This window comes from Dama dama, chromosome X (assembly GCF_033118175.1).
Source record: "Dama dama isolate Ldn47 chromosome X, ASM3311817v1, whole genome shotgun sequence".
Taxonomy (NCBI): Eukaryota; Metazoa; Chordata; class Mammalia; order Artiodactyla; family Cervidae; genus Dama; species Dama dama.
The window spans coordinates 26,961,203-26,985,094 of NC_083714.1; the positions used below are offsets into that span (position 1 = coordinate 26,961,203).

At 35.5% G+C, this 23,892-nt stretch overlaps 1 protein-coding gene and 1 pseudogene across 16 annotated transcripts in view; one reads left to right on the plus strand and one right to left on the minus strand.

Annotated features, from left to right (window-relative positions):
• The first annotated feature begins 1,981 nt into the window (after positions 1-1,981).
• On the plus strand, positions 1,982-6,933 carry LOC133052579 (tyrosine-protein kinase Fer-like; annotated as a pseudogene).
• The window catches only part of THOC2 (THO complex subunit 2), a 112,890-nt gene continuing 93,100 nt past the window's right edge, over positions 4,103-23,892 (minus strand). For 4 of the 16 annotated variants that reach the window (XM_061136528.1, XM_061136527.1, XM_061136525.1 and 1 more), the window contains 11 exons: positions 23,268-23,446; positions 22,920-23,022; positions 21,823-22,253; positions 21,556-21,614; positions 20,035-20,151; positions 15,241-15,378; positions 14,837-14,906; positions 14,597-14,754; positions 12,642-12,718; positions 12,131-12,176; positions 4,103-6,814 (listed from right to left, as the gene is read on the minus strand). In XM_061136528.1, coding sequence (XP_060992511.1) covers positions 12,149-12,176; positions 12,642-12,718; positions 14,597-14,754; positions 14,837-14,906; positions 15,241-15,378; positions 20,035-20,151; positions 21,556-21,614; positions 21,823-22,253; positions 22,920-23,022; positions 23,268-23,446 — 1,360 coding nt within the window. In that variant the 3' untranslated portion in view covers positions 4,103-6,814; positions 12,131-12,148. The other 12 variants (XM_061136531.1, XM_061136526.1, XM_061136532.1 and 9 more) reach the window with 11 other exon arrangements.

Here is a 23,892-nt window from a genome sequence, read left to right on the forward strand (position 1 = left end):
GTTTCTGATAAGCAGTAAGATAGAATATTAAATGGCTGTAATATTAAAAGCTTCATTCTACCCAAGAGGCAGTCTTTAGAGATCAGTATCCACAAAAATGTAAACAAAACCAAGGCCAGGCACAGCTTTTAAACTAATGAGATCTTATGCTACTTGGATCATGAGAATCAAACAAGGATCTCATGAGTTTTCTGATTTTTACAAACATGCTTATAAGAAGTGAGGCCACCATTAATCCCAGTTTAAGAACCTGGTCTCAAATATTCAAAACTGATTTCCTGGACTAAACCAAAGCATCAGAGACCTAGGTGCCTGAGATATGTATTTTGGTGTCATTGTAGAAATAGCCTTCACTTGAATAAGCTGAGCTGTTGCCCTTCAGCTAACATTCAGGGCTATTACAAGATACAATCCCTTCATTTTATTTACTGAAAAGACAAGGCTGTTTCTTTATGAGAATACAAGAGAGAAGCTCCTTTAGGCTTAACTGCCAGAAAATGTTATTCTCCACCATGACTGGCTTTTTATATGATGGACACTGCAATTTCTCTAATTGCCCACATTACTTTCTCTGTGTGGCCTGCCAGGTCTTTCAGAGCCAATTCATGAATCAAGTGTACACAACATTTTGGGGTGTTGGCTTCACTTGGGGTATTTTCACCCAGAAATCAAATTTTCTCATTTACTTTTCAAATATTGTACTGTATGTTTTTTTTTCATAAATCCTTCTTGAAACATGGTAGAGTAGAAATAAAACCGAACCCAGGTTCAGTTAGAATAAGATCGAACCCAGGTCTCCAGCATTGCAGGTGGATTCTTTACCAGCTGAGCCACAAGGGAAGCCCAAGAATACTGGAGTGGGTAGTCTATCCCTTTTCCAGAGGATCTTCCTGACCCAGGAATCTAACCAGGGTCTCCTGCATTGCAGGCGGATTCTTTACCAACTGAGCTATCAGGGAAACCCAAGAAATAAAACAATTGCAATAATTATTGAAAAAAATAAGCATACTGGGATTTCCACTCATACTTAGTTAAAGTGTCTCCTTGAAATAGAAAATGACTCTATTCCACTGACAAGTGACTTTCCAATGATACGCTGCAGATAGCCTGTAGCTAATTTGACAAGGCAAGATGTTTTAACTTTTGCCACTATCACTTAAGACAATACAGATGAATGGATGACCATCTTCCAAGTTATGATCAACTTGAGATGGATTCAGGATTGGTTGGGTATAAAGGCTTTTTAGAGTTCTTTAGAAGACCCCGAAAAACAAACCTGCCATCTTGAATCCATCTTTTAGAGACTCGGGGGCAAGTTACCAACCCAAGAAAATGCACATACCACAAATTGCATTCAATTTCTGGAGAGCCCATAGATATCCTTCGAGTCCATTTATGAACCTAAAGTTAACAACCACTAGAGCTTACAGCCTAGGTCCTGAGAAATCCTGCATATTATATGATTCTCATGTAAAAGGTTCAAAGATAGATGAGAGATTAGGGATAGCTCCTGCTCAAATTATGTAGTAATAAGTCATACTGCAATAACCACCTCAAAATATCCTGCTTTGTACATCTTCGTTCCACATGATCATTGCTATGTAAAGGATTAAGTCCTGCCCCATCCAATCTCCTTACCTGGGGTTTTTTCCTCCCTCCCTCCCTCCAACGTTTGTTGTTTGCCTCCACTTTGCATTGTTGCACTTTGCTGTTGGGTTATGTTATACATTTCAATGCATATTTCTTGCTTTATGTTTTTTGCTAATGACATTACTTGCTGTGTATTTTACATTTATTTTAGACTAGGGAAACGATGTTAGACAAAGAGCAAATTCGAGTGATTTTTCTTATTCGAATTCAAAACAGGTCATAAAGCAGAGGAGACAACTCATAACATCAAGAAGGCATTTGGCCCAGGAACTGCTAATGAACGTACAGTGCAGTGGTAGTTGAAGTTTTGCAAAGGAGACAAGTCTTAAAGATGAGGAGCATAGTGCTGGCCATCGGAAGTTGCCAACAATTGAGTGCCATCATCAAAAATGATCCTCTTGCAACTACGTGAGAGGTTACCCAATAACTCAGTGCCAACCATTCTACAGTTATTCAGCATTTAAAGCAAACCGGAAGGGTGAAAAAGCTTGATAGGTGCATGCCTCATGAGCTGATGGCAAATCAAAAAAATCGTCATTTTGGAGTGTCTTCTCTTATTCTACACAACAGTGAACCATTTCTTGGGATTGTGATGTGCAACGAAAAGTGGACTTTATGTGACAGCCAGTGACGATGAGCAGCTCAGTGATTAGAACAAGAAACTCTAAAGCACTTCCCAAAGCCAAACTTGCACCAAAAAAAAGTCACGGTCACTTTCTGGTGGCCTGCTGCTAGTCTGATCCACTACAGCTTTTTGAACCCCAGTGAAACCATTACATATGAGAAGTGTGCTCAGCAAATCGATGAGATGCACTGAAAACTGCAATGCCTGCAGCTGGCACTGGTCAACAGAATGCAGGGCACACAACCAATGGTTCAAAAACTGGACGAATTGGGCTAAGAAGTTTTGTCTCATCTGCCACATTCACCTGACCTCTTGCCAACCAACTACCACTTCTTCAAGTATCTCTACAACTTTTTGCAGGGAAAACACTTCCACAACCAGAAGGCGGCAGAAAATGTCTGTTGAATCCTGAAGCATGGATTTGTATGTTATAGGAATAAACAAACTTATTTCTCATTGGCAAAAATGTGGTGATTATAATGGTTCCTATTTTGATAGATAAAGATGTGTTTGAGTCTAGTTATAATGATTTAAAATTCAGGGTCCAAAACTGCAATTACTTTTTCACCAACCTAATAGAATAGGAAGTTCCATGAAGGCAGAAACTGTCTTCCTCAAGGCTGTACCTCTGGTGCCTAAGAGGTACTCAAATATTTTTGAATAAATCTTCCACAGGATTCTCTGGAGGTTTTTGAAAATAAAATTTTACTGGAACTCCATCATGCTCATTCATTTACATACCATCTATGGCTGCTTTCATACTATAATGCTGAGCTGAGGAGTTCCAAATGGGTTAATGTAAACCCACGAAGTCTCAAATATTTACTAGTTGGCTCCTTACAGAAAGTTTGCTGACCCCCAACAGCACTCAATTGGCCTTTATCTCTAAAGTTAGAATTGGAAGCACTGTAGATACAGGAGTTAGGTCTTAATACTTCTTTGCCTGTAGAACAGAGGTGCTTTAAAATAGCTATCAAATACAGATTTTCTGTAAAGTAGTTAGCCTCCAACTAATAAAAATTAATGGAAAAAAATAAAGATTTTGAACAACTGAAAAAAGAATACAGATTTTCTTCTTGCAACATAAATTTCTGCACAATTAAGTTCAAAGTTAGTGTTTTCCATTCTCAATGCATTTCTAGCAAGGCCAAAAGCAAAAAAGCAAAGGTTACCCATGTTCAGTAAATTGGAGGACAGAGAGAAGAGATTCTGATGCTAAGTTTTGGCAAATTTTCACAATCATGAAATCTTTAAAATGCCAATGCAACATAACTACTGGAAAGCTCTTCCCTGATATGTTTCAAACAAATGATTTTGAGGTGAACCATAGTTATTTTCTCACTGGCATATAATCATTCTAACAATGTATCATTTTTTAAAAAATGCCAGGCACATTATAGATGCTCAACAGCCATTGAATGGATCACTCTCCAGTAATCACTGTGCTCATCAATTTGCAAATTATAATTACCTGAAAGGGGGCATTAAGATTTATATTCCTTTGCCAATCCTAAAATATACTCAGCATGTCTCAATCCTTTTAAAAATTAAACCCTTTACTGTCATTCTCTACAAAAAATTTAATTTGCATAGGTATCATTGGGGTCCAAGAAACTGAAGAGTAAATGAATAAGTCTGGGCATGATTTCAGCCCACTTTCTACCCCAGGTGCAGAGGAAAGCAAACAGGATTTTCTCATATTGGGATAAGATGTCTGTCATTTGGAAACATTGTGGTCCATGGACGAAGACACAAATAAGAAGAAAAGGGCTAGGAATCTCAGCTAAGTTGTTTTGAATAAGCAACAATATACACAATGATATACAATCATTTGAGAAAACTATTGTTTATTTAGAAAAAAAGGTTACATGGGTAGAATTCGATAGATAAAAAAATTTCCTTTTAAAAATGTCACTGTGAAACTTTTCCAGATGAAAGTTCAGCAATACAAAGCTTCTCTAACTGTAGAATTAAAACACATTTTTATTCCCCCCAACCCCTTGATTTTTCTAAAATAATTACAAGAAAAAATGGCAAGGGACAAGTGAGTGCTGGTACCATTTTTTTTCAAACATGTTTTAATGTCGTACACGAACTATATAAAATGATTCCTAGGCATTGCATAAGACACTGCTCCCACTTTGTTTTTTTACTGACTAAATATAAAACAGGCCAAATAATAAGTTAAAATTGAGTTTTTAAATGAGGTAAATTCAAAATGGTTCAATAATTGTTTATTTTCCATTTCAAACAATAAAAAGGAAGCATTTCATATTGAAAAAAAAATAAACCCAGGCAATATTTAGTTACTCTAAAGTGAAATTCTGTACATATGTAACCTTATTTGCTTATTGGAAACTGTATGCAGCACATTGTGCTAAAAATATGAAACAGTTAACACTTTCAGCCATTTACTGAAAATAAACATGTAGAAACTAAGCAACAAGTTAAATACAGTAATGCACAACTCAACAATTTAAAGTTTTCGGCATGGAGCAATAAAGCAGATAACTGAATAATTTAAGGAGATGCAAATGGGCCCTCTTCATTCATAATTCTTGGCAATCTACTCAGGAAAATAAATTTCTGGTCACAGCTGAACAATTCATTCCAATCTCACCTGAAAGAAACAAAGTGATTATATTGATAGATAAGAAAGGAAGGGGGGTGAGAGAGGTGACGGATGGAAGGCGGAGGAGGGACAGACCAAAGGAGAAGGGAGGAGAGAAGAAAGGAAGGAAAAAAGAGAAGGAAAATTTAAGAAAGAAAATCAATGAGTTCTGTGAATAACCAATGCTTGAATTAAGTCCCTAGATAAGGATAAAATATTTGTGTATTTCTTATTGACTACTTGGCATACTATAACTTGTATTTTATCTGAGAGAGAGGAAAAGAGGGGAATGGGGGAAGGAAAAAATGAAATAGAAACAAGTAAAACATTCCACTGGGACAAGCAATAGCTTGTCAAAAGTAAACAACACATAGCAATGAAAAGGAACCAATTTTACATGATCAATAAAAAGAAAAATGACATCACATTTTTTCATAAGGACATGATTTTAATAGTTACTTATATTAAGATGCAATGTCTGCTAAATTATAAAAATTGCTTTAAAAATATATTGACTTAATTATACTCATTTCCTTTATGTATTGACATTTTTCAAATACTGCATATTTGAAATAAATCAAAACATGATTATTACAACATGTGGCAAATAAGTTCATATCTGCCTAACATTGTTCTCATTCAAATTTTAAATTAATGCTTAAGGCATTAAATTTTACTTATGAAATACTACATTCACATATTTCATAAAATCAGAGCTAGAAGGGTCTTAGAAAATAATCACACTTGCATGAAATGCTGACAATAATTTACATATCATTTCTATACAGCATTCTGTTCACATCATGTATAATCTTGACATTACCAATTATAATTATAGATACACATATGTTGAACTTACAATTTTAATACTTAAATCATTGTTCCTGTTCATCACTGATGAATGGATAAAAATGTGGTACACATTCATACAATGGAATAGTATTCACTTATAAAAAGAAATGAAGCTCTTATACATGCTATAACATGGATGAATCTTGAAAACATGATGCTAAGTAGAAGCAGCTAGACACAAAAGGCCACATATAGAATGACTTCATTTTGATGAAATGTCCAAAATAGGCAAATCCAAAGAGAAAATACTTTAGTTACTTCCAGGGGGAGGGGAAAGAGAATTGGGAGTGACTCTAAGAGGTGTTGGGGTCTCTTTTGGGGATGATGCAGATATTCTGGAATTAATGGTGATAGTTACAACATAGTGATATATTAAAAACCACGTTGGCAAATTTTATTTTATGTGAATTTAACTCACTTTTTTTAACTGCCAAAAAGTCCATGTTACAATAAAGAGTATCATGGTATCAGTATAAGAAATGGGTTCTCAATCATGAAGCTGTCATAATTACTGGGCAAGGGAAATTTTGATGACACATTTACAGGCACCTTAAAAGATAAAACTGGTATCACTGTTAGAACATGTGAAGATGATCTTTCCCAGGAAATGAAATTAAAATTTTTACAAGAAGCCAAAATCCTCAAGCAATATAATCATACCATTATTGTAAAACTCATAAAAGTTAGCACACAAATACAGCCTATCTACAAAATTAAGGGACTTGTCCCAGGACATGATTTCCTCTCCTTTCTGAGAAAGAAGGATGAACTAAAACAGTTAGTGAATTTTATTAGATGCTGCTTCTGGGTGGCAAATCTCAGGTAAAAATTGTATACACAGGGACCTTGCTGCAAGAAACTGCCTGGAGGTGAAAATAATGTTCTGAAAATCAGTGACTTTGGAATGTCTCGTCAAGAGGATGGTGGTGTGTATTCATCTTCTGATTTAAAGCAGATTCCCATTAAATGGACAGCACCAGAAGCTCTTAATTATGGGAGATATCGTTCTGAGAGTGACGCATGGAGCTTTGGCATCCTCCTCTGGGAGACCTTCAGTTTAGGGGTCTGTCCACACCCTGGAATGACAAATCAGCAAGCACAAGAGCAAGTGGAAAGAAGATACCGGATGTCAGTCTCAGCAGTGTCCAGAATGCATTTACAAAATAATGCTGAAGTCTTGGGATTACAAACTTGAAAACCGCCCCAAGTTCAGGGAACTTGAGAAAAGAAATGCCATCAAGAAGAAAGTCACACAGTGATGAAACACTGTTAAACTCAGACTTTAGGACTCTTCTCTTCCAGCAGAGTAATATTTTCTTCTCATTAACAAGTCTATACCACATTACCTGGAATATTCTACTAAGGTTATTTTTTTTTTCAACTATTCTTAAGAAATATGTCCAACTGTAACCACTGTAATAAGAAAGCACAGGTTCTAAATGCAAGAAATCCCACCGATCTTTTCACATCAAGGACTGCTGATATTCCTCAAAGAGTTTCTACTTTAGGCTCAGTTCAGAGTTGGCTGTCCTCGATCCTAGACAGCTTTCCTCTCCCAGTGCTATAAGCTGCATTGGTAATACCATCTTTGCAGGACACATTTCCAAAAAAGGTGGCCTTTCACTGTGCTAAGACAAGATTACATTTGTAAACATCACTTTCCATTGGGAATTATTTGAACATCCTGGGGTTTTTTCTTCTTTGCTTTTTGCCAGAAATAGGCCTTGCTGTTTTAGTAAGGTTGTCATTTCCCTATGTTCCACCACAGCCTTCTCCTTTGTCTGGGGATCAGAAAACTATGTATGAAATGCCTTCAAAGAGTACCCTTTCAGAGTTGAGGCAGCTGATTTTCAATGAAGTTATTTTATAGAGAGCTTTGACAGCAAGAACGAAGTCTGAAACACAGGTCTGGGTGAAAGAGCAGCTAGACTGTTGATCAAAGTAGAAAACAAAGACAAATAGGATATCAGCCTTGTTATCAGAGCTACCCCTTTATACACACACACACACTAATTTTATGATTAAATTCACCAAAAAGGTCCTAAGAAATGTTTCAATTGTTCTTCATAAAAGAGCCCTCTGGATGGCAACAAAATTTATGGAGAGAAACTACATAATACAAGCCCAGCAAATTAATAGCTTATTCCTGGTTAATCCTAGTACCTGTACATACACACACACACACACACACACACACACACACACACACACACAGGCACCCACAAGCCAAGTAGAAAGGCACACATGGATAAAATTGACAGTTAAAAAGTCCAATGAACATTTACAAGGAAGAAAGAAGCTACAGGAGAAAGACAAAAGGACAGCCATCCTAATTCCACTTTACTCCTTCACTTACCCTTAAACTGCTCCCTAGCAATTTTTATCATTGCAAACACACTTCCTGAGGTATTCCAACTGGATAAAATGGAACAGTTAAGACTAGGATTCTGTTGAACTGAATCTCACGACACCCTGGGGTACCTCTCAAGATAAATGTGTGTATGGGGAATAGTCACTCGGGGTAAATGTGACATTGGAGTCTTTGGGAAGTGCTCATGCCTATGTCCAGATAAAGAATAGCACAGCACCTGAGTGAATATTTTGTCTGCCTTAAGTGGAAGAAAGGAAATAGAAAATCCCTCCTGTTCTCCCCAACTGTTTAGTGCCTATGAATATCAGTGCACAGAATTCAGTGATACTTTAAAGGATAAAAATGAAAAGAAAAATAGTTCAGGTCTATCATTTCAATCTCCTAACAAAACTTTTATATACCTTTAGTGGTTGCTACACACAGACCCAGATGAAAGCATAATAAAACTGCCCTCAAAAAATATGTTGCAGCATATACAGCAACTTCTTAAACAGTAAGTATACTATCAAATGTTACAAATAAACTGAACCTTCTTTTGAGGGCAAAAAAAAGTCAATGATGTTTCTCTTCAATTCCAAAAAGATACAGTTAACACTCTTGAGTACATAATTCTCCATGTAAAGTTAAGAGTATCTGAAACAGGTGACTCAGTGGCAAAGAATCCACCTGCCAAGCAGGAGATGAAGGTTCCATCTCTGGGTCAGGTGGATCTCTTGGAGAAGGAAATGGCAACCCACTACAGTATTTTTGCCTAGAAAATCTCATGGACAGAGGAACCCGGGCTATAGTCCTTGGGGTCGCAAAGAGTCAGACACAATTTAGCAACTAAACCAACACCCTTTGAAACACAGTAAGTAATAAAGAAAAATACTTGGTTGTCTGATTAGAAGGAAGAGATGGAAGTTTAGAAGGAAGAGATGGAAGTTAACTGCCTTCAACAAGATCAAAATCTAAGGAAAGGGATATGCAACACACTCATATATGCAGCAGCAGCAGCTTATATACATAAGAATCAGTGACTAGGATTCTAGACAAGCTGATACACGCCTGTAAGCAATGGGAAACTACTGAGAAAGTTAACTGAACACTCCCTACTCTACATATATTATCAGCATCTAGAACTGCACCTCAAGGTAACACATTCCTAAAATAAGCAATCTTTGAGCACTTTGGAGGTCAGTTTCCAAGTATGGACTGAAGAAGAAAGACTCAGAATGGGGATTACAAAATCAATTGTTTATAGGGGCTAGTATAAAGTGGAAACAAATGGAAGTGCACCTACTGGGGCCTGATTGAGGCAAACTACAAAAAAAGACCCATTCTATTTAAGGGAGACAAGCACCTAGGCAGGTCTAGCTGATTGCTGCCATTCAGAAATGAGAACACAATGTTGCCAGGTGTTCCAGTTCTTCAATAGAAAGTAACATTTGGATTTTGTTAACTATTCTGAAAATGTTACTACTGTGCAAGGCCAAGAAGGTATGTCTAATAATCCACATTCTGCCTAAGGGCTGAGAATTTGCAACCTTGGGTTTAAATGTTAAGAGCTAGGTTACACATAAGAGATGGAGGTGACAGACAGACCGGTAAAATATATTAGGCCTCGCTGGAGTGGAGTATTAGAATAGGAATGTAGTATACTACAAATACAGATGGGCAGCAGAGAGTTAATTGTTAATATTCTTTGAAATCAAGAATCCAGGATCGAAGTGCAAGTAGATTGAGTTTCTCAAAACCTAAAAGCAAGTCTCAATTTAGCAATGTCTGGCTCACTAGAGGACTCTCAAAAGACAGCTGAACTCAATATTAATGAATTGAAGACCATACATATCAATTTAAAACTGAGACTCTAAAGAATGGTTCTAAGTGGAAATTTTTCATAGACAGGAATTTTTAAAGATTAAACTAGGGGAAAAGGTTAAAAGCAAAGAAGTTAGTTGTGTTCCAGAAACCAAATCAAAGAGAGGTAAGATGAATCTGGACAAAGACGTTAGCAAAAACAAGTAACAGGAAATACAGAGAACAAGCAAAAAGGATTTTGCAACCAAAAACTATGAAACAGGAAAAGAAGACTTTGGAAGGAATTTAATCTGGGTCACATTCATATTTTCTTAACTCTAACATGATCATTTAAATGTTTCTGAGATCAGGGTGATACTTACAAATCAGTGTCATTTCTCTATGCACTTTTCTCAAGGAAAAAAAAACAGTTCTAGAAAGCAACAATGAATCTTATAATTAATGACATCTCTGAATCAGAGAAATGTGACATGTGTAGCAGTTCTCCTTTCTTTATAATATAAAATTAAAAAGGGAGCAAGGAACAGCAGATTTGAAGTGGCCTAAAGGTAAACGATGCCAATCAGAAATGATGAGAACTCTAAATGAAAAGGGACAGCATAAAGACTTGACCAACCCTAGAAGGTATCCAACAGAAGACAGCCGGAACAGCTTAAAAAAAAGGAAAAGTCTACCAGTGCTTCACAAAGATTCTACGCAAGAAGAGAATAAAGAGAGATGTATAAAACCACAGTGAAAGCTGTCAATGACAATGATTGGCCCATTCCTAATGAAGATACAAGAGGTAGAGCTTTTTTTTTTTTTAATAAGGGGACCAGGTGACAGCAAGAAGTAAAAAGCAAAAAGTAAAATGCCAACTAAAAGGAAGGTTATGGTGAAGAATAAAAAAAGATTAAGAGTTTATCATTCACCAGGGAAGACAGCTAGTTGTTAGGTAAAGGGATAGCTAGAATTTAAGAATAGGTAATATTCTTTTTTTTTTTTTTAAGAATAGGTAATATTCTTTTATAATCTTCCTAATTTAAAAAAATCTACTAAATTCTCAAAAGCTCTCTCACAACTCTCATCTTCCCTTCTACGCTAATACTTAGAAAACAAGCACAGACTAATAAAACAGAAAAAGCACATAATCTGTCAGGAAGTTACCTACCTGACAACCTCAAATCCCTGCTCTGTAGCCAAAATAAACAACAAAATCCATACTCTAAAGCTCACCGCTTTATATGGAATAGGCTCTCAGATATTTCTCATTCAAATTGTAAACAGCCTTGGTTATCTATCCAGTTTCATAAAAGATCAGAAGAAGCAAATAATATTAGGAGGGAGCTAGAGAATGTAAGTACACCTGATATCATTAAGAAGTGACAGCTAATACGGAAACAAGAAAATTGGCTATAAAAGATTCAACAACTTCAATACTGCCATCTCAAACCATTAGCTGTAGAGGGCAAATCATACTACATACCTCAATAATCCTAAGGCATCACCAAACAATGACTTTGCAGATGATTATCTGAGTGCTCAAAAAAGATCATATTAAGGGTTCTGAACACTCTGTCCACAAATAATTTAAGATGGATAAAACATTTTTTAAAACTCATGTAAGGTATAACTACTTTGAAAACAAAATTGCCTATTTTAAATTCCAAAACTAAAACCACAGACCATATTTTTGGCTTTGAAAAACATGGGCAATGATAGAGAAGTGAGAAACTTAAGACAAAAAAAATCTCTGAATAACATGTCGGCATGAAAGGCAAAAGATGACAGAACACTAGCAGGCAAGAAGGTCTACGTTTACGTGCTGGCCATGTCAGGTAATCTCTCTGTCACTCCCTTCCACTTAACCTCTTAAAAGTCTCAGTTTCTTCCCCTGTAAAATGCAGATACCACCACCACCTATAAGGTACTTTAAAAAAAGTGATTAATCATCCAGAGAAGATGGGAATGAGTGGTGGAGAGAAAGCCAGATGTTTTTAAACATATCCTGGTGCTTTAAAAAAGAAAAAAAAAAGGCATGACTAATCAGCAAGCTTAAAATGAAAACAGCTCAAAAATAACCATGAATCTTGTTTCACATCTTTACCCAAAGACCTGAGCATTATATTTAGGTGAAAAACTACAGTTGTGTCTTGCAAAAATGAATCTAGTTTCTTCAACATTATCATATCTCATTTTGTATTTCTATCTTTAAATGAAAAAGAGGTGAGAGAACACTCACCTTGATTGAAAGTCTTCATTATCTGTGCTTGTCCGAGGACTTATGAGTAGATGACAAATTAAGGGAAAACAACTTTTCGGGGGATAAAAAGAATCGTGTCTCATCTTTTAGTACAACCCCTCAGCCTGCAGGCCTAACTGACTTTTGCCAGCCTGGCAGTCTCAGACTCTACCAGCTCTGCTCATCTGCAGCAGCATCTTGCCCTGCTAGTCCCCATGCCCCCAGCCCAAGGGACTCTGTCTCCTTTCTTCCTCTTGGTGGGAGAGCCAGAGGGACTTTAAATCCCTTGGTGGCATAAAACAACCTCAGTTACCAAAGAAGTTTAAAAAAACAATCAAGTCTCCCATTTCCACATTTTATACATTTGAGAGGGTTAACTAGAGAGACCATTTAAAAGGTAGTAAGCCCTTAAGCATTTAGACACATATTACAAGGGTACAATCCTAAATAAGATCAGTATCAAAGTTTTCCATTATATTGATTAAAAACATCTATAAGATGAAAAGGATATTGTTTCTTCTCTTCCTTTCCTCCTGAACTGTCCCGTTTCTCTTTCTTTTCTATCTTTTCTTTATCATGCCTGGACTCCTATAACGAATGGTGGAATTAGTTGAGGAAGGGAAAACCAAATATAAAAATCAGCTTAAAATCCCTTTCATCACCCACCAGACATTAATTTTTCTTCAGACTTATTTAATATAACACCAAAAGCACAAGCAAAACAAAACTGGACTTCATCAAACGTAAAAACTTGTATGCATCAAAGAACACTATCAAGAAAGTGAAAAGACAACCTACAGAACAGGAGAAAATATTTGCATATATGTATCTCGTAAGTGTCTAATATCAAGACTACATAAAGAATTCTTACAACTGAGCAACAAAAAGACAAACAATACAATTTTTAAAATGGCCAAAGCATCTAAATAGATTTTTTCAAAAGATATACAAATGGCCAACAAGTACATGAAAAGGTGCTCAACATCATTAGTCATTAAGAAAACACAAAATCAAAATGACAGTGAGATACTAATTCACACCCACAAGGATGGCTACAGTAAAAACAAATAAATAAAACAGAAACAGAAAATAACAAGTGTTGGCAAGGATGTAGGGAAATTGGCACTCTCATATAATCGCTGGTAGAAATGTAAGTTGTGCAGCCACTATGGAAAACGGTTTGGTGGTTCCTCAAAAAGCTAAACATAGCATTACCATATAACCCAGATATTTCATTCCTGGGTATATACACAAGATCACTGAAAAAAGATATTCAAACAAATAATTCATAGTAGCACACAAATGTTTGTAGCAGCACAAATGACAACAGCCAAAGGTGGAAAACAGGACAAAAGTCCATCAACTGATGAATGGATAAGCAAGTGTTGTATATTCGAACAATGGAATATTATTTAGCCATGAAAAGAAATGAAGTACTGATACATGCACCACCATGAATAATCTCAAGAACATTACACTAAGTGAAAGAAGTTAGAGACAAAAGGCCACATTATTATACAGTTCCACTTATAGGAAATAGCCAGAGTTTTTGATAAGCTCATAAAGAGTTCATAAAGACAGCAAGCAGATTCAGAGTTTTGAAAGGCTAAAGGGAGGGAGAAATGGGGAATGACTTGATGAGTATGTGGTTTCCCTTTGGAGTGATGAAAATGTTCTGGAACTAGACAGAGATGATAAGTGCAAAACACTGTAAATATATTAAATGCCACTGAATGATATACTTTAAAATGGTTAATTTTATGTTATGTGAAATTTTACCTCAGTTTAAAATACTTAAAAAGGAGCAGCCTCCCTTTTAAAACCATCACCTTATAATTTTCAAAAACTTCTTTTAAGAACTATGAATATATGGCATATATGTTGACTAAATATAATGATGCTTTGTAAACACTTAATGACTTGCTTACTTTATGACAGATGCATGGGATATATTTTGAGTATTATCCATTAGTATCTAAGAGAATGCACACTACACTTAATTTTAAAATCAAATATAAGATGTAAACATAAGTTTATTAGGAGAAAATGTTATAAAAGTGTGTTGAAAAATGAGAAAGACCTTATAACAGTGTAATGATCAGGGAGAATACATGTGACCATATTTTAATCTCATGACCAAAGAGAAACTATAAGAATTGTTGTCAGAGAAAAAAGAAAACACACTAAAACACACTGAAACTCAATGACAAGAAGTAGGTGTGAGTGGAATGGAGAGGAAAGGAAATTCAGAAGTAATCTTAATTCTACCCTCCCAGCAATTTGGGACTAAACCGCTTCAAGTTCTCCAAGAAAACCTGCCCTCCTCCAAAACCCTCCTCTTCCCACCCCCAAATAATTAACAGAAGACTATTTGACTACAAAAAAAACCTGCACTATTGGCTAAATTTTCTAATGGGAGAATTCCTAAGAAAATGTTTCATTGTTCCTTTTGTTCTCATAATTTACCTTTTTGCCACCAGAGGAGATTTTATCCATCTTTTCAGATTTAAATGAGTCGCCGCCTTTTTCTTTGCCTGAAGATTTTGACTTATTTTTTTCCTTGTCTTTCTCATTTGGATAAGGAGACTCACATGGACTTTCACTTTTGTGTTTTGAAACCCCCACTAAAATTATAAAAGAGAATCATGAAAGCCTTTTTCAATTCAGTTTGATGACTACTTGGAAAGTATTAATAAGTCTACCTACTTGTTCCATTTTCCTCTTTCCGCCTCTTGGTTAAGTCCGGTGGCACTTCTCGGTCATTGTTTGAGTGATCCTAGAACCAAGAATTGTGAACTACGTTGATTGAAAGTTTTTGTTTTAAAGTGCTACTTTTCTACAAGAAGAGCACAGCTAACTAGCATTGGAGAATATCTGCAGTAGTTTCACATACTTGGTAAAATGACATGATAGGCAAGAAGAGCTGGTAGAGATTATTAGGCTGAAGATCCTTATAACTGTAGAAGATTCAAACACACTTTGGGGTGAAAATACCAGTTAAACACCAAATAATAGACTGTCATGCAACAAACTAGTACTTTAGATAAGGCAACAGACACTACTGTACATGATAATGAACTTTCCAAACTAGTTTTTAAAAAATTACAAACCCTTTTCCGCTCTTTCCTGTCCTTTTCATCTTTTTTTTCTCTTTCTCTGGATCTTTCCCTTGACTTGTCCAAATCTTTCTTGTCCATTTCTCTCTCCTTACTCTTGGACAGTGGTGGAGGAGTATGATTAATGTAGAGCTGTTAAATTAAGGCAATATTACTAAAGATTATTAGTTTTCCAGTATTGACATCATTTGCTCGATTGTTTATTTAACGAAAGACATTTGGTAGTAGGCCCAAAGTCAAAACTGGTCAGCTGCATGGATTATGAGAGGTAAAATAAAAGGGCATGGCACAAATTATGCAAAGACTTCAATTCTTGACCTTGTAAATGTTTATCATTTAAACTCAACCAGTTCACTCCTCCCTCAACTGAGATTTTTATTATTAAATTCACAAGCTACAGTTCCTTATATAGTTCTACTGTGAAGACCTATAGCTACCATCATTACAAGAGTTCATGTGTCAAAAATAGTTACTGGACTTTCTCCACTATTAAAAAAAAACTCTACACAATCATAGAAATTTTAAAAAGTTTTACTAATCACTGATAAGCAATTGATGACAGTGAGGAAAGTATAATATAAAACCTAGCCATGACTTTACTAATAAGTCTTTTCTGCCTCAGTATAAATCATGAATAGATTATCCTTTAATCACTGTTATAGTAAAGGCTGCATATTCTCTACTTCTGAAAGCACTCCAGTTTCTGTAAAATAATCATAACTGATTGTAAAATTTGTCTTGTGCTGTGCTGTGTTTAGTCGCTCAGTCATCTCCAACTCTGTGACCCCATGGACTGTAGCCCACCAGGCTCCTCTGTCCATGGGGTTCTCCAGGCAAGAATACTGGAGTGGGTTGCCATGCCCTCCTCCAGGGGATCTTCCTGACCCAGGGATCGAACCCAGGTCTCCCGCATTACAGGTGGATTCTTTACCATTTGAGCCACCAGAGAAGCCCAAAATTTGTCTTACTGGTTCTAAAAAGCTCAGAAAGCCATATTGTCCATTGAGGTTGATGAAACAGACTGAAAAATGATGAATCAATGTTCTCTTTTGCCTATTCTTTCTCCAATGAAAGGCCCAAAGGCCATAAAATAGCCAAAGACCAAGGATGTGCTAATTCTAAATAAGAGGTAATCTTACTTATAGAAGTTGTAAATATGGAAATCCATTAGAAAAGAAAATATTAAGGAAATAATCAGACACCTAAACGTGCAGCATTTATAACTGTGCTATAAGCTTGCATTTAAGACATTAAAAATTAGGCAGAATACTGAACATAACTCATTAGATAACTACATAATTCTAGATATACCTTGAGAATGAAAAGAACAGTGAGTCAAAAGTCAAATATTTTTACATAAACAAATCCTTTGGTATTCAAAGGAATACACAAAAAAAGACGGCCATCAGTTTGAGAATTAACACTTGTTTTTTAACACCACCAAATATTTTCAATTCAGTTTGCTCAGAAATACTGCCATAGCAATGCATAAGTAGATTCTTTAAAAATTCAATGTATATAAGTTGATGATCAACTGAAATAGACAAAATGTTTATTAATAACAAAGAGCAAGAGAATGAGAAACAATCATAAAAGTGTTTGTCCAAAAGGTACTCTTGCTGGATACATGCCCTAAATGACACTAGGATTTTCTAACTGAGGAGTTTATTCACCTTAAGTCAATATTACTCATGAAACTGACAAGACAAAGCCATGTTATTGCAATACACATGCGTGTATGCAGGCATGCACACAGGCACACTCCTCCACAAGAATGAAGTGTACCTAACTTGAATTCTGTATTGCAAGGAATTGGGAAACCTAGAAATTCTTAGCTTAGAAATGTACCAGTTCTATTCCTTCTTTCTATCCTTCTAAGAATAGTTCTGATGACAATACTCTTTTCTACAAAAACAGTCTCTCATTTCCTATGGCATAAAATAATTTTCCTTAGCTTGAGTATTCCAAGCTCTTCACAATCTTTGCACAATTCTATTCTACTATGGAGTAATCCAATGTACTCTAGGCTGTGGCTGCTGCTGCTCCCTAACACCCTGCACTTCCCAGCAGGTGTCTTCACTGGAACAAGTGTTCATTTTTACCTTATTCTCTTAAACTCCTACTTTGACTTCAAAAGCCATCAGCACTTCAACATTCCCTCAACTCCACAAATCACTGTCCAGTGAACTCTTATTTTATATTAGCCTTTTTGGTGGCACATATTCCCAATTAATATCATGTCATTTACTTTTGTCCATAACACAGTTTGCAGGATGGCAGGGAAGCTAATTTCCCTTTTTCTACTTTTACATACTTCCCAGTGCCTTGTACACACAGCGAGTACTCAATACATATGAAGATGGCCTGACATGTAGGTTCAGGTTTGGTTGTAGACCCTTGTTTTAAGATGATGAACAGAATTAAAAGCTGAAGTTTATTTTTTGAGGGGGGTTATCGCTCCCCTCTGAAATTACAGAGAAGCTTGGTTTAAAGGAGCCTGCTATTCATACTTTATCCAATGTAAGTGCTAAGACTGCTAAATAAAAACACAATGGACCAAAACTAGAAACATGCCAACTGGAAACTGGGGGTAGAAGGTGAACTGACAGAAAAGATTTGGATACTAATTCATCTTGAAAAGCCAAGTCCATGTATTACTTTCACTATGGATTAAAAAATGAAAATAGCGACTATTTAATTAGAAAAAAAGAGAGGATCCTGGACAAAGTATAACTAAAAGATAAAACTAAAGCAGGGAAACATTTTTACATGTACAATAACAAAGTGACCTGAAAATATAGACACATACCTTTCACATCCTCTAAAAAGTAAAAGCTACCACAGAAACAGTGAGTTTATTTATAGATCATATTAGAAAGCACTCAAAATCCAGAAAAAAAATTTTTCTAAGACATTCATATGCTAGTAAACTTTCCTAGACACACAAAAAGCAACATCAACTACTATGCAGACTGGTGAACTTTGGATGCTTTAACAAGTCCAAAGGCATAGAAGTTCATTTTAAATATTTACTGAACATCTAATCATACTGTCAGGCACTAAGGATCTGAAAAGTGGTATGAGTCACAATTTTTACAAGTGTATTCATATGCCATTTCTAAATGTTCCAACTGAATATGGAATAAATCTATTAAATTTTAAATGCCCACAAAATCACTATCTTTTTTTTAAGGGGATGGGATCACCCCTGAATCACTATAATTTAAAAAATAAGACAAACACATGGAAGAAGTTAAGAATGCTTTCAACTACTATTGAAATATGAGTGCTAGGAATCAAAGAACTATTTTTTTGCAACTTTTTTTTCATGGTGGTAAGAATACTAGAGGAACCTTAATTTTAGTACAAGTTCTGGTGCTAACAAGTTATACACCACTGGGAAAAGGTCAGGAACTTTAGTCTGTTATTTGTTAAAAAAAAAAAAAGACACTGCTACTTGCCCTACCTGCCTCACAACATCTATGATGAGTATGAAATGAGATAACATATGCTTATCTCATATGTTTTATTTTCAAAAGGCTTTCACAAAATGCAAGGAATCATAATCTTTATCATTGATTAAAAAATCCAGTTAAGTATAACAGCAGGTTTCCAACTGCTTCAAAATATGTTCCAGGAAATATTCACAAGGTAACATTGTAAATCCATGAATTTAAAACAGCCCACACAAGCCACTGACGGTTAAGACTGACATACATACACAGTCCCACTCTGGTTATAAAAACCTACTATACTGGAATACATCATCAATAGAGCAAAAATTTTACTTTAAAAGAAACCATTTGCACTTAATACAGTATATTCTAAAAACAATGCTACAATTTCAGGACACAGGCATATTGGCTAATCTAAGCTGTTAAAAATTAGTGCTTACTTGCCCAATATCCACAGACATTTCAATTTAAAGCTATAGTTCTAAAAGCGGTTAGTACTGTCAACTGGCTTTGTTCCAAGATATCATTTTTTACTGGTCCACCAGTAAGGAATCATACTTAGCAGATATAAGAGGAGGCAAAGTAGAAAATCAAAGTGAAACAGGGTACAAATTTTATAATAATAAAGACAAAATAACATGAACATTGGACAATTCAACTATAATCATGAAATGAATGAATTCTGTAATAAGATACACAAACTGCACATTATTTTTAGTAGCAGAATACTCAAGAATAGGCAAGAATTAATACTGACAAGTAAACACAACCATTGAGTTGAATATTCCCCTCCAAGAGAAAGATTAGTTTACATTAACCATACTTTTTGATAACATGCCACAACTACCAAAAAGGTAGCTCGGCAGACGTGACATAAAATGGGTTGACGTTTATGGGTTGAGATGGGCTCAGTTTTTAGAAGAGTTATGTGAATGCATCAGATATATCTTTTGGTCTTCTGGGTTATCTAAAAAAATTAGAAAACAGTCTGACAGATTTGTTTTGAGAAATTAAATAAGCCTACTCCCCCTCAAAAAAACCAACTCCCTCCGCATATCTTAAACTTATTTTCAGATTTTGAAGCATAAAAGGATAAGGCATAACAGCAAGCAAGGAGAGATTATAGAAAAGTTGCCACATTACATACATTTTGTAACAATTTCACTAAAGGGATCATCCCCACATCATCCACTGTTTCAGTTTATGATAGGTATTTTTAAAGGTTATTCCACTAGCTTACTGAATTTACTAGGGTGAGGGTACCTACTAAACAAACGAAGTAACGAATTTTTCTTTGTTTTACTTAGGCATGATGATTTTAAAAGACTCAAACCTTTGCTGAAGACTCCTTGAGTTCGATGAGACTGTCCTGTAGAAAATGAATGGAGATGACAGGTGAGCTGGCATAGTTCTCAGAACCCAGAGGAACTTTGGGAAGTATGGCTGTAACCTGGAAATAAACCAGCTACTTCTTGTGAGGATAAATCTCGTGATGTCATTATTATATGAATATCAACAGTAAAAAAAAAAAAAAAAACTATGTAATGGAATTGTAATGTTAAAAAAAAAACTTAATTATATGTACTCATTGCAACAAATAAAAATCTTTCTCTGCTCAGAATTTAAAAATAAATGTCTATGCTACATTTTTTCATAATACTGTATTTAAGCTACAGGTAACGTTAAAAAGCTTAAGAAAGCAAAATATTTTTTCTCCACAAAAAAGCTTAAGATAGTGGAGATCACAACATTGTCTTATATTTTCATAGTTTTTCTTTAATAGGGAGGTTTCAAACTTTACTTGTGACTGTCATAAATATACACAAATTTTATTCTAGCCAGAAAACTCAGTGGCATTACATTAACAAGAAAACAAAATATATTCTATAAAAGAGTAATTAACTCTTTTCTTTTTGCAAAGTGCCTCTAACTATAAATCTCATACCTCCCACAAAAAAAAAAAAAAAAGACGTTAAAAAAAAAACAAAGAAAGAAAATGAAATTACGGTATTCAACCACAGTGCTCTTGATGAAGAATTAGTTAACTTACAGGTTTAAAAGTTCAACGTACTGCAAATTCAAAGATTCCATGAAATTAGATGACTTTAGAATTAAAATTAAATATGGAGCAAGGAATGGCTACCCTGAGTCTTCAAGAAGGCTACACCCACGATTTTGTGCTGCAGTTGAATGCCTGGGGTTTCTCTTTGCTGGGTGGTAGGATTGGATGCCACATCTGCAAGGTTCAACTTGTTGGGAACCCAATGGGTATAAACAAACCTCCAAGGGAAGATACAACAGAAGCTGCATGCTCACTGAATATACACAACTACAGGAGAACTGATCACCAAGGAGACTTTAAAATGGAACTCCTTTCAAGACTCCTTCTTAGAAGGCACACATCGGTATGATGCTCATCAAGAAGCTTGATGAATTCAGAGGTATCTTGTTTATCCTGTATCATCCAGGAAGTCTTCAGTGATATATATTCTTCAATATTTATGCCGGAAAATAGGCTTCATTCTGCTGCAAAGATTCATTTGCTTGTAGCTACCATTGCACTCCAAAAAAGACTGCTTAAAGCAGTGAGGCACTTCTGGGAAAAATCTCTCTTGCACTTTGAAACACTACAAAATTAGTGCTAGGTCCTTGAAGTTTTAATATTCTTATAGGAAAAATACTCGATAGGAAAAAAATATCAGTCCACCAAAAAAAAAAATCATCATTTTCTAATGCAATATAAAACCTCCAGTGGCTCCAGTGAATACTTGGCACAAGACTTGAAGGAAGTCAGGACACGTATTCCAAACAGGTGAGCCTAACATGGACGCTGCCTTCCTCAGGCTATACTAACCTTTACTGTTGAGGAATGTGATGGAGAAGGATGGGTATCAATTTTGCGACGTTTCTGTTCTGTTGGGATGAAAAGATATATTCATAATTAAGGTATGTTTCCACTTTTCCCAAACACTTAAAAAAAAAACACCAACTTCTAAGATTCTTAAGTATTAGTTTCTCCCTAGTTAAGTCCCTAGATAACTTGCCAAAACAAGACAAGAACCAACTTTAAATTATAACAACCAAAGGTAAACAAGTAAAAAGAAAGACAAACTAAACTTGCCCCTTTCAGGCTCTGCAATATCTGATCGGGGAACAGGTGACTTCAAGGACCCAGAAACTGGTGTTTTCTCTCCTCCTTTAACATTTTCCTTTGATTTCATTTCCTTTGCTATATCTCGTTCTCTGGACGGCTCCTTCTCTCTTTCCTTTTCTTGAGTTGACTTTGATTCTACATTCGGGACAGTGGTCTTGAATTTCTCATCTTTAGCTTTTTCTTCCTTCTTGAATTTTTCTTTCTCTTTGTCAGATTTAGGTGTTCTTTCCTTCGTCTCTCTTGCTTTTTCATCTTTGTTTGGCCGTTCTTCCTTTGGTTTTTCTTTACCATCTTTACCAAGTACTCGGGCCTCTGGAGTAGTAGCTGGAGTCTTTTCTTTTTTCTCTTTTTCTTTCTCTTTTCCTTTTTCTTTGTCATTTTCTTTAACAGTTTTGCTGCTTAAGAAGGAAAACACGAGATTTTAAGACAAAATGGCCATAAAATATATTCAATGTTATAAATCATAAAGCATTTTTTTACTGACTTCAAAAATTAGAGAACTAAGAGTAACCCTTTGAAAACTAAAGGACAACTTTAAGACAAAAGGGAAGTACTTCTTTATCCAATAAATAATAACTAAATTTACAAACAGCAGATTAAGACAGAGTAACTAAAGTGATGCTGGGCCTTTTTGTATATGTTCATAATCTTTGAGGATTAAAAAGTAACAAAAACTATCCCATAAGCCAACCAAGGGTGCTATAATCACGAACTGGATCACTTAGTTGGATGGATCACTGGTCTAAATCAGTGTATGCTTCTTTCATATTAATTATTCTTACCTAGACTGTCCACAGCAAACACTCAATCCTAAAAAAATTTTTTTAACTTCAACACATACATTCCCCTGCATATTCCAGTAGAGGAAACAAAGGCAGTTTCAGCATTATAAAAAATGTGAGGAAGGTAAGCATATCATCAAACAGCAGTATACACAAAATTTTTAAGTCCAACATAAGTGAGTTTACTAGTATTCAACTATCATCCTCTTTCATTCATGTCATATAAAGGTTGGTTAATCATATAAGAATTCAGAATTTTGGTCCAGAGCACAGTGTTCCTACCTGTTAGAGCCACTATTTCCATTACTTGAATTCCCTTTTGGTGTGGCACTAGAAGCTTTATTAACAGCTTTCACACCACACTGAGATCTCTCCCTTGATTTATCTGAAATAAAGGTAAAGCTTTATTTGACAAGCCCCAAGATGTAAATAAGCTACAATTTCACAGCAAAATGATTAAAGACTAGATAGAAAGAAACAAAGGGGTGATCACTTCTTGGCAGTAACATACTACTACTTAGGAAACAAAAAAGTAACACTAAGCCAGCATTTTACTTGTCATGGGATACAAAACATATCAGTTTCCTGGAACAAAATGTATCACTTATAAATTCATACAAATAAGCATACCAGTGTCCTCGGTACTGCTTTCGTCTGACTTAGATACACTTCCAGTCGACGATGAAGAAGGCCCACCACCAGGCCCATTTTGTACACTGGCAACTGCATTCCTCGGAGGGGGGTCTTTGTGATGAAACTCATTTTCAGGTATCATGTATGACTTTCTACTTTTCAACTGCCCAGAGTAGCTGAAAGTCGCACAAAGTGTTTAAATATACAAATACAAATCAAAAGGCACAAACATGGGGTTCAAAGAATAAAATCAGCAAGTTATTCACTTTGATACTTGATTCCAAAGAATAAAATAATATTAACTTTCAGTAAGTTCCTGAAGGTCTTTATGGAGAGCCTAGATGCTTTCCTAAAAATAAAAATTTCAATGTAAACTAATCCTTCAACTAAAATGCCTTTTTTTCAATATTGAAGATCTGATAATTCAACTGATGATAAAACTGCATTTCCTCCAAGCCAAAATATGTTATGTATGACTTTTGAAACTCTCATCCAGTACAGACCGGAAGCTAATAATCAGAAGTGACAACTCTCACCAGCCTGTGGGAACATGATCGCATAATCTCCCATAATCTCCTGAAGTAAGGCAGAAGATAAACTTCAACACTGTAAAACATTTTAG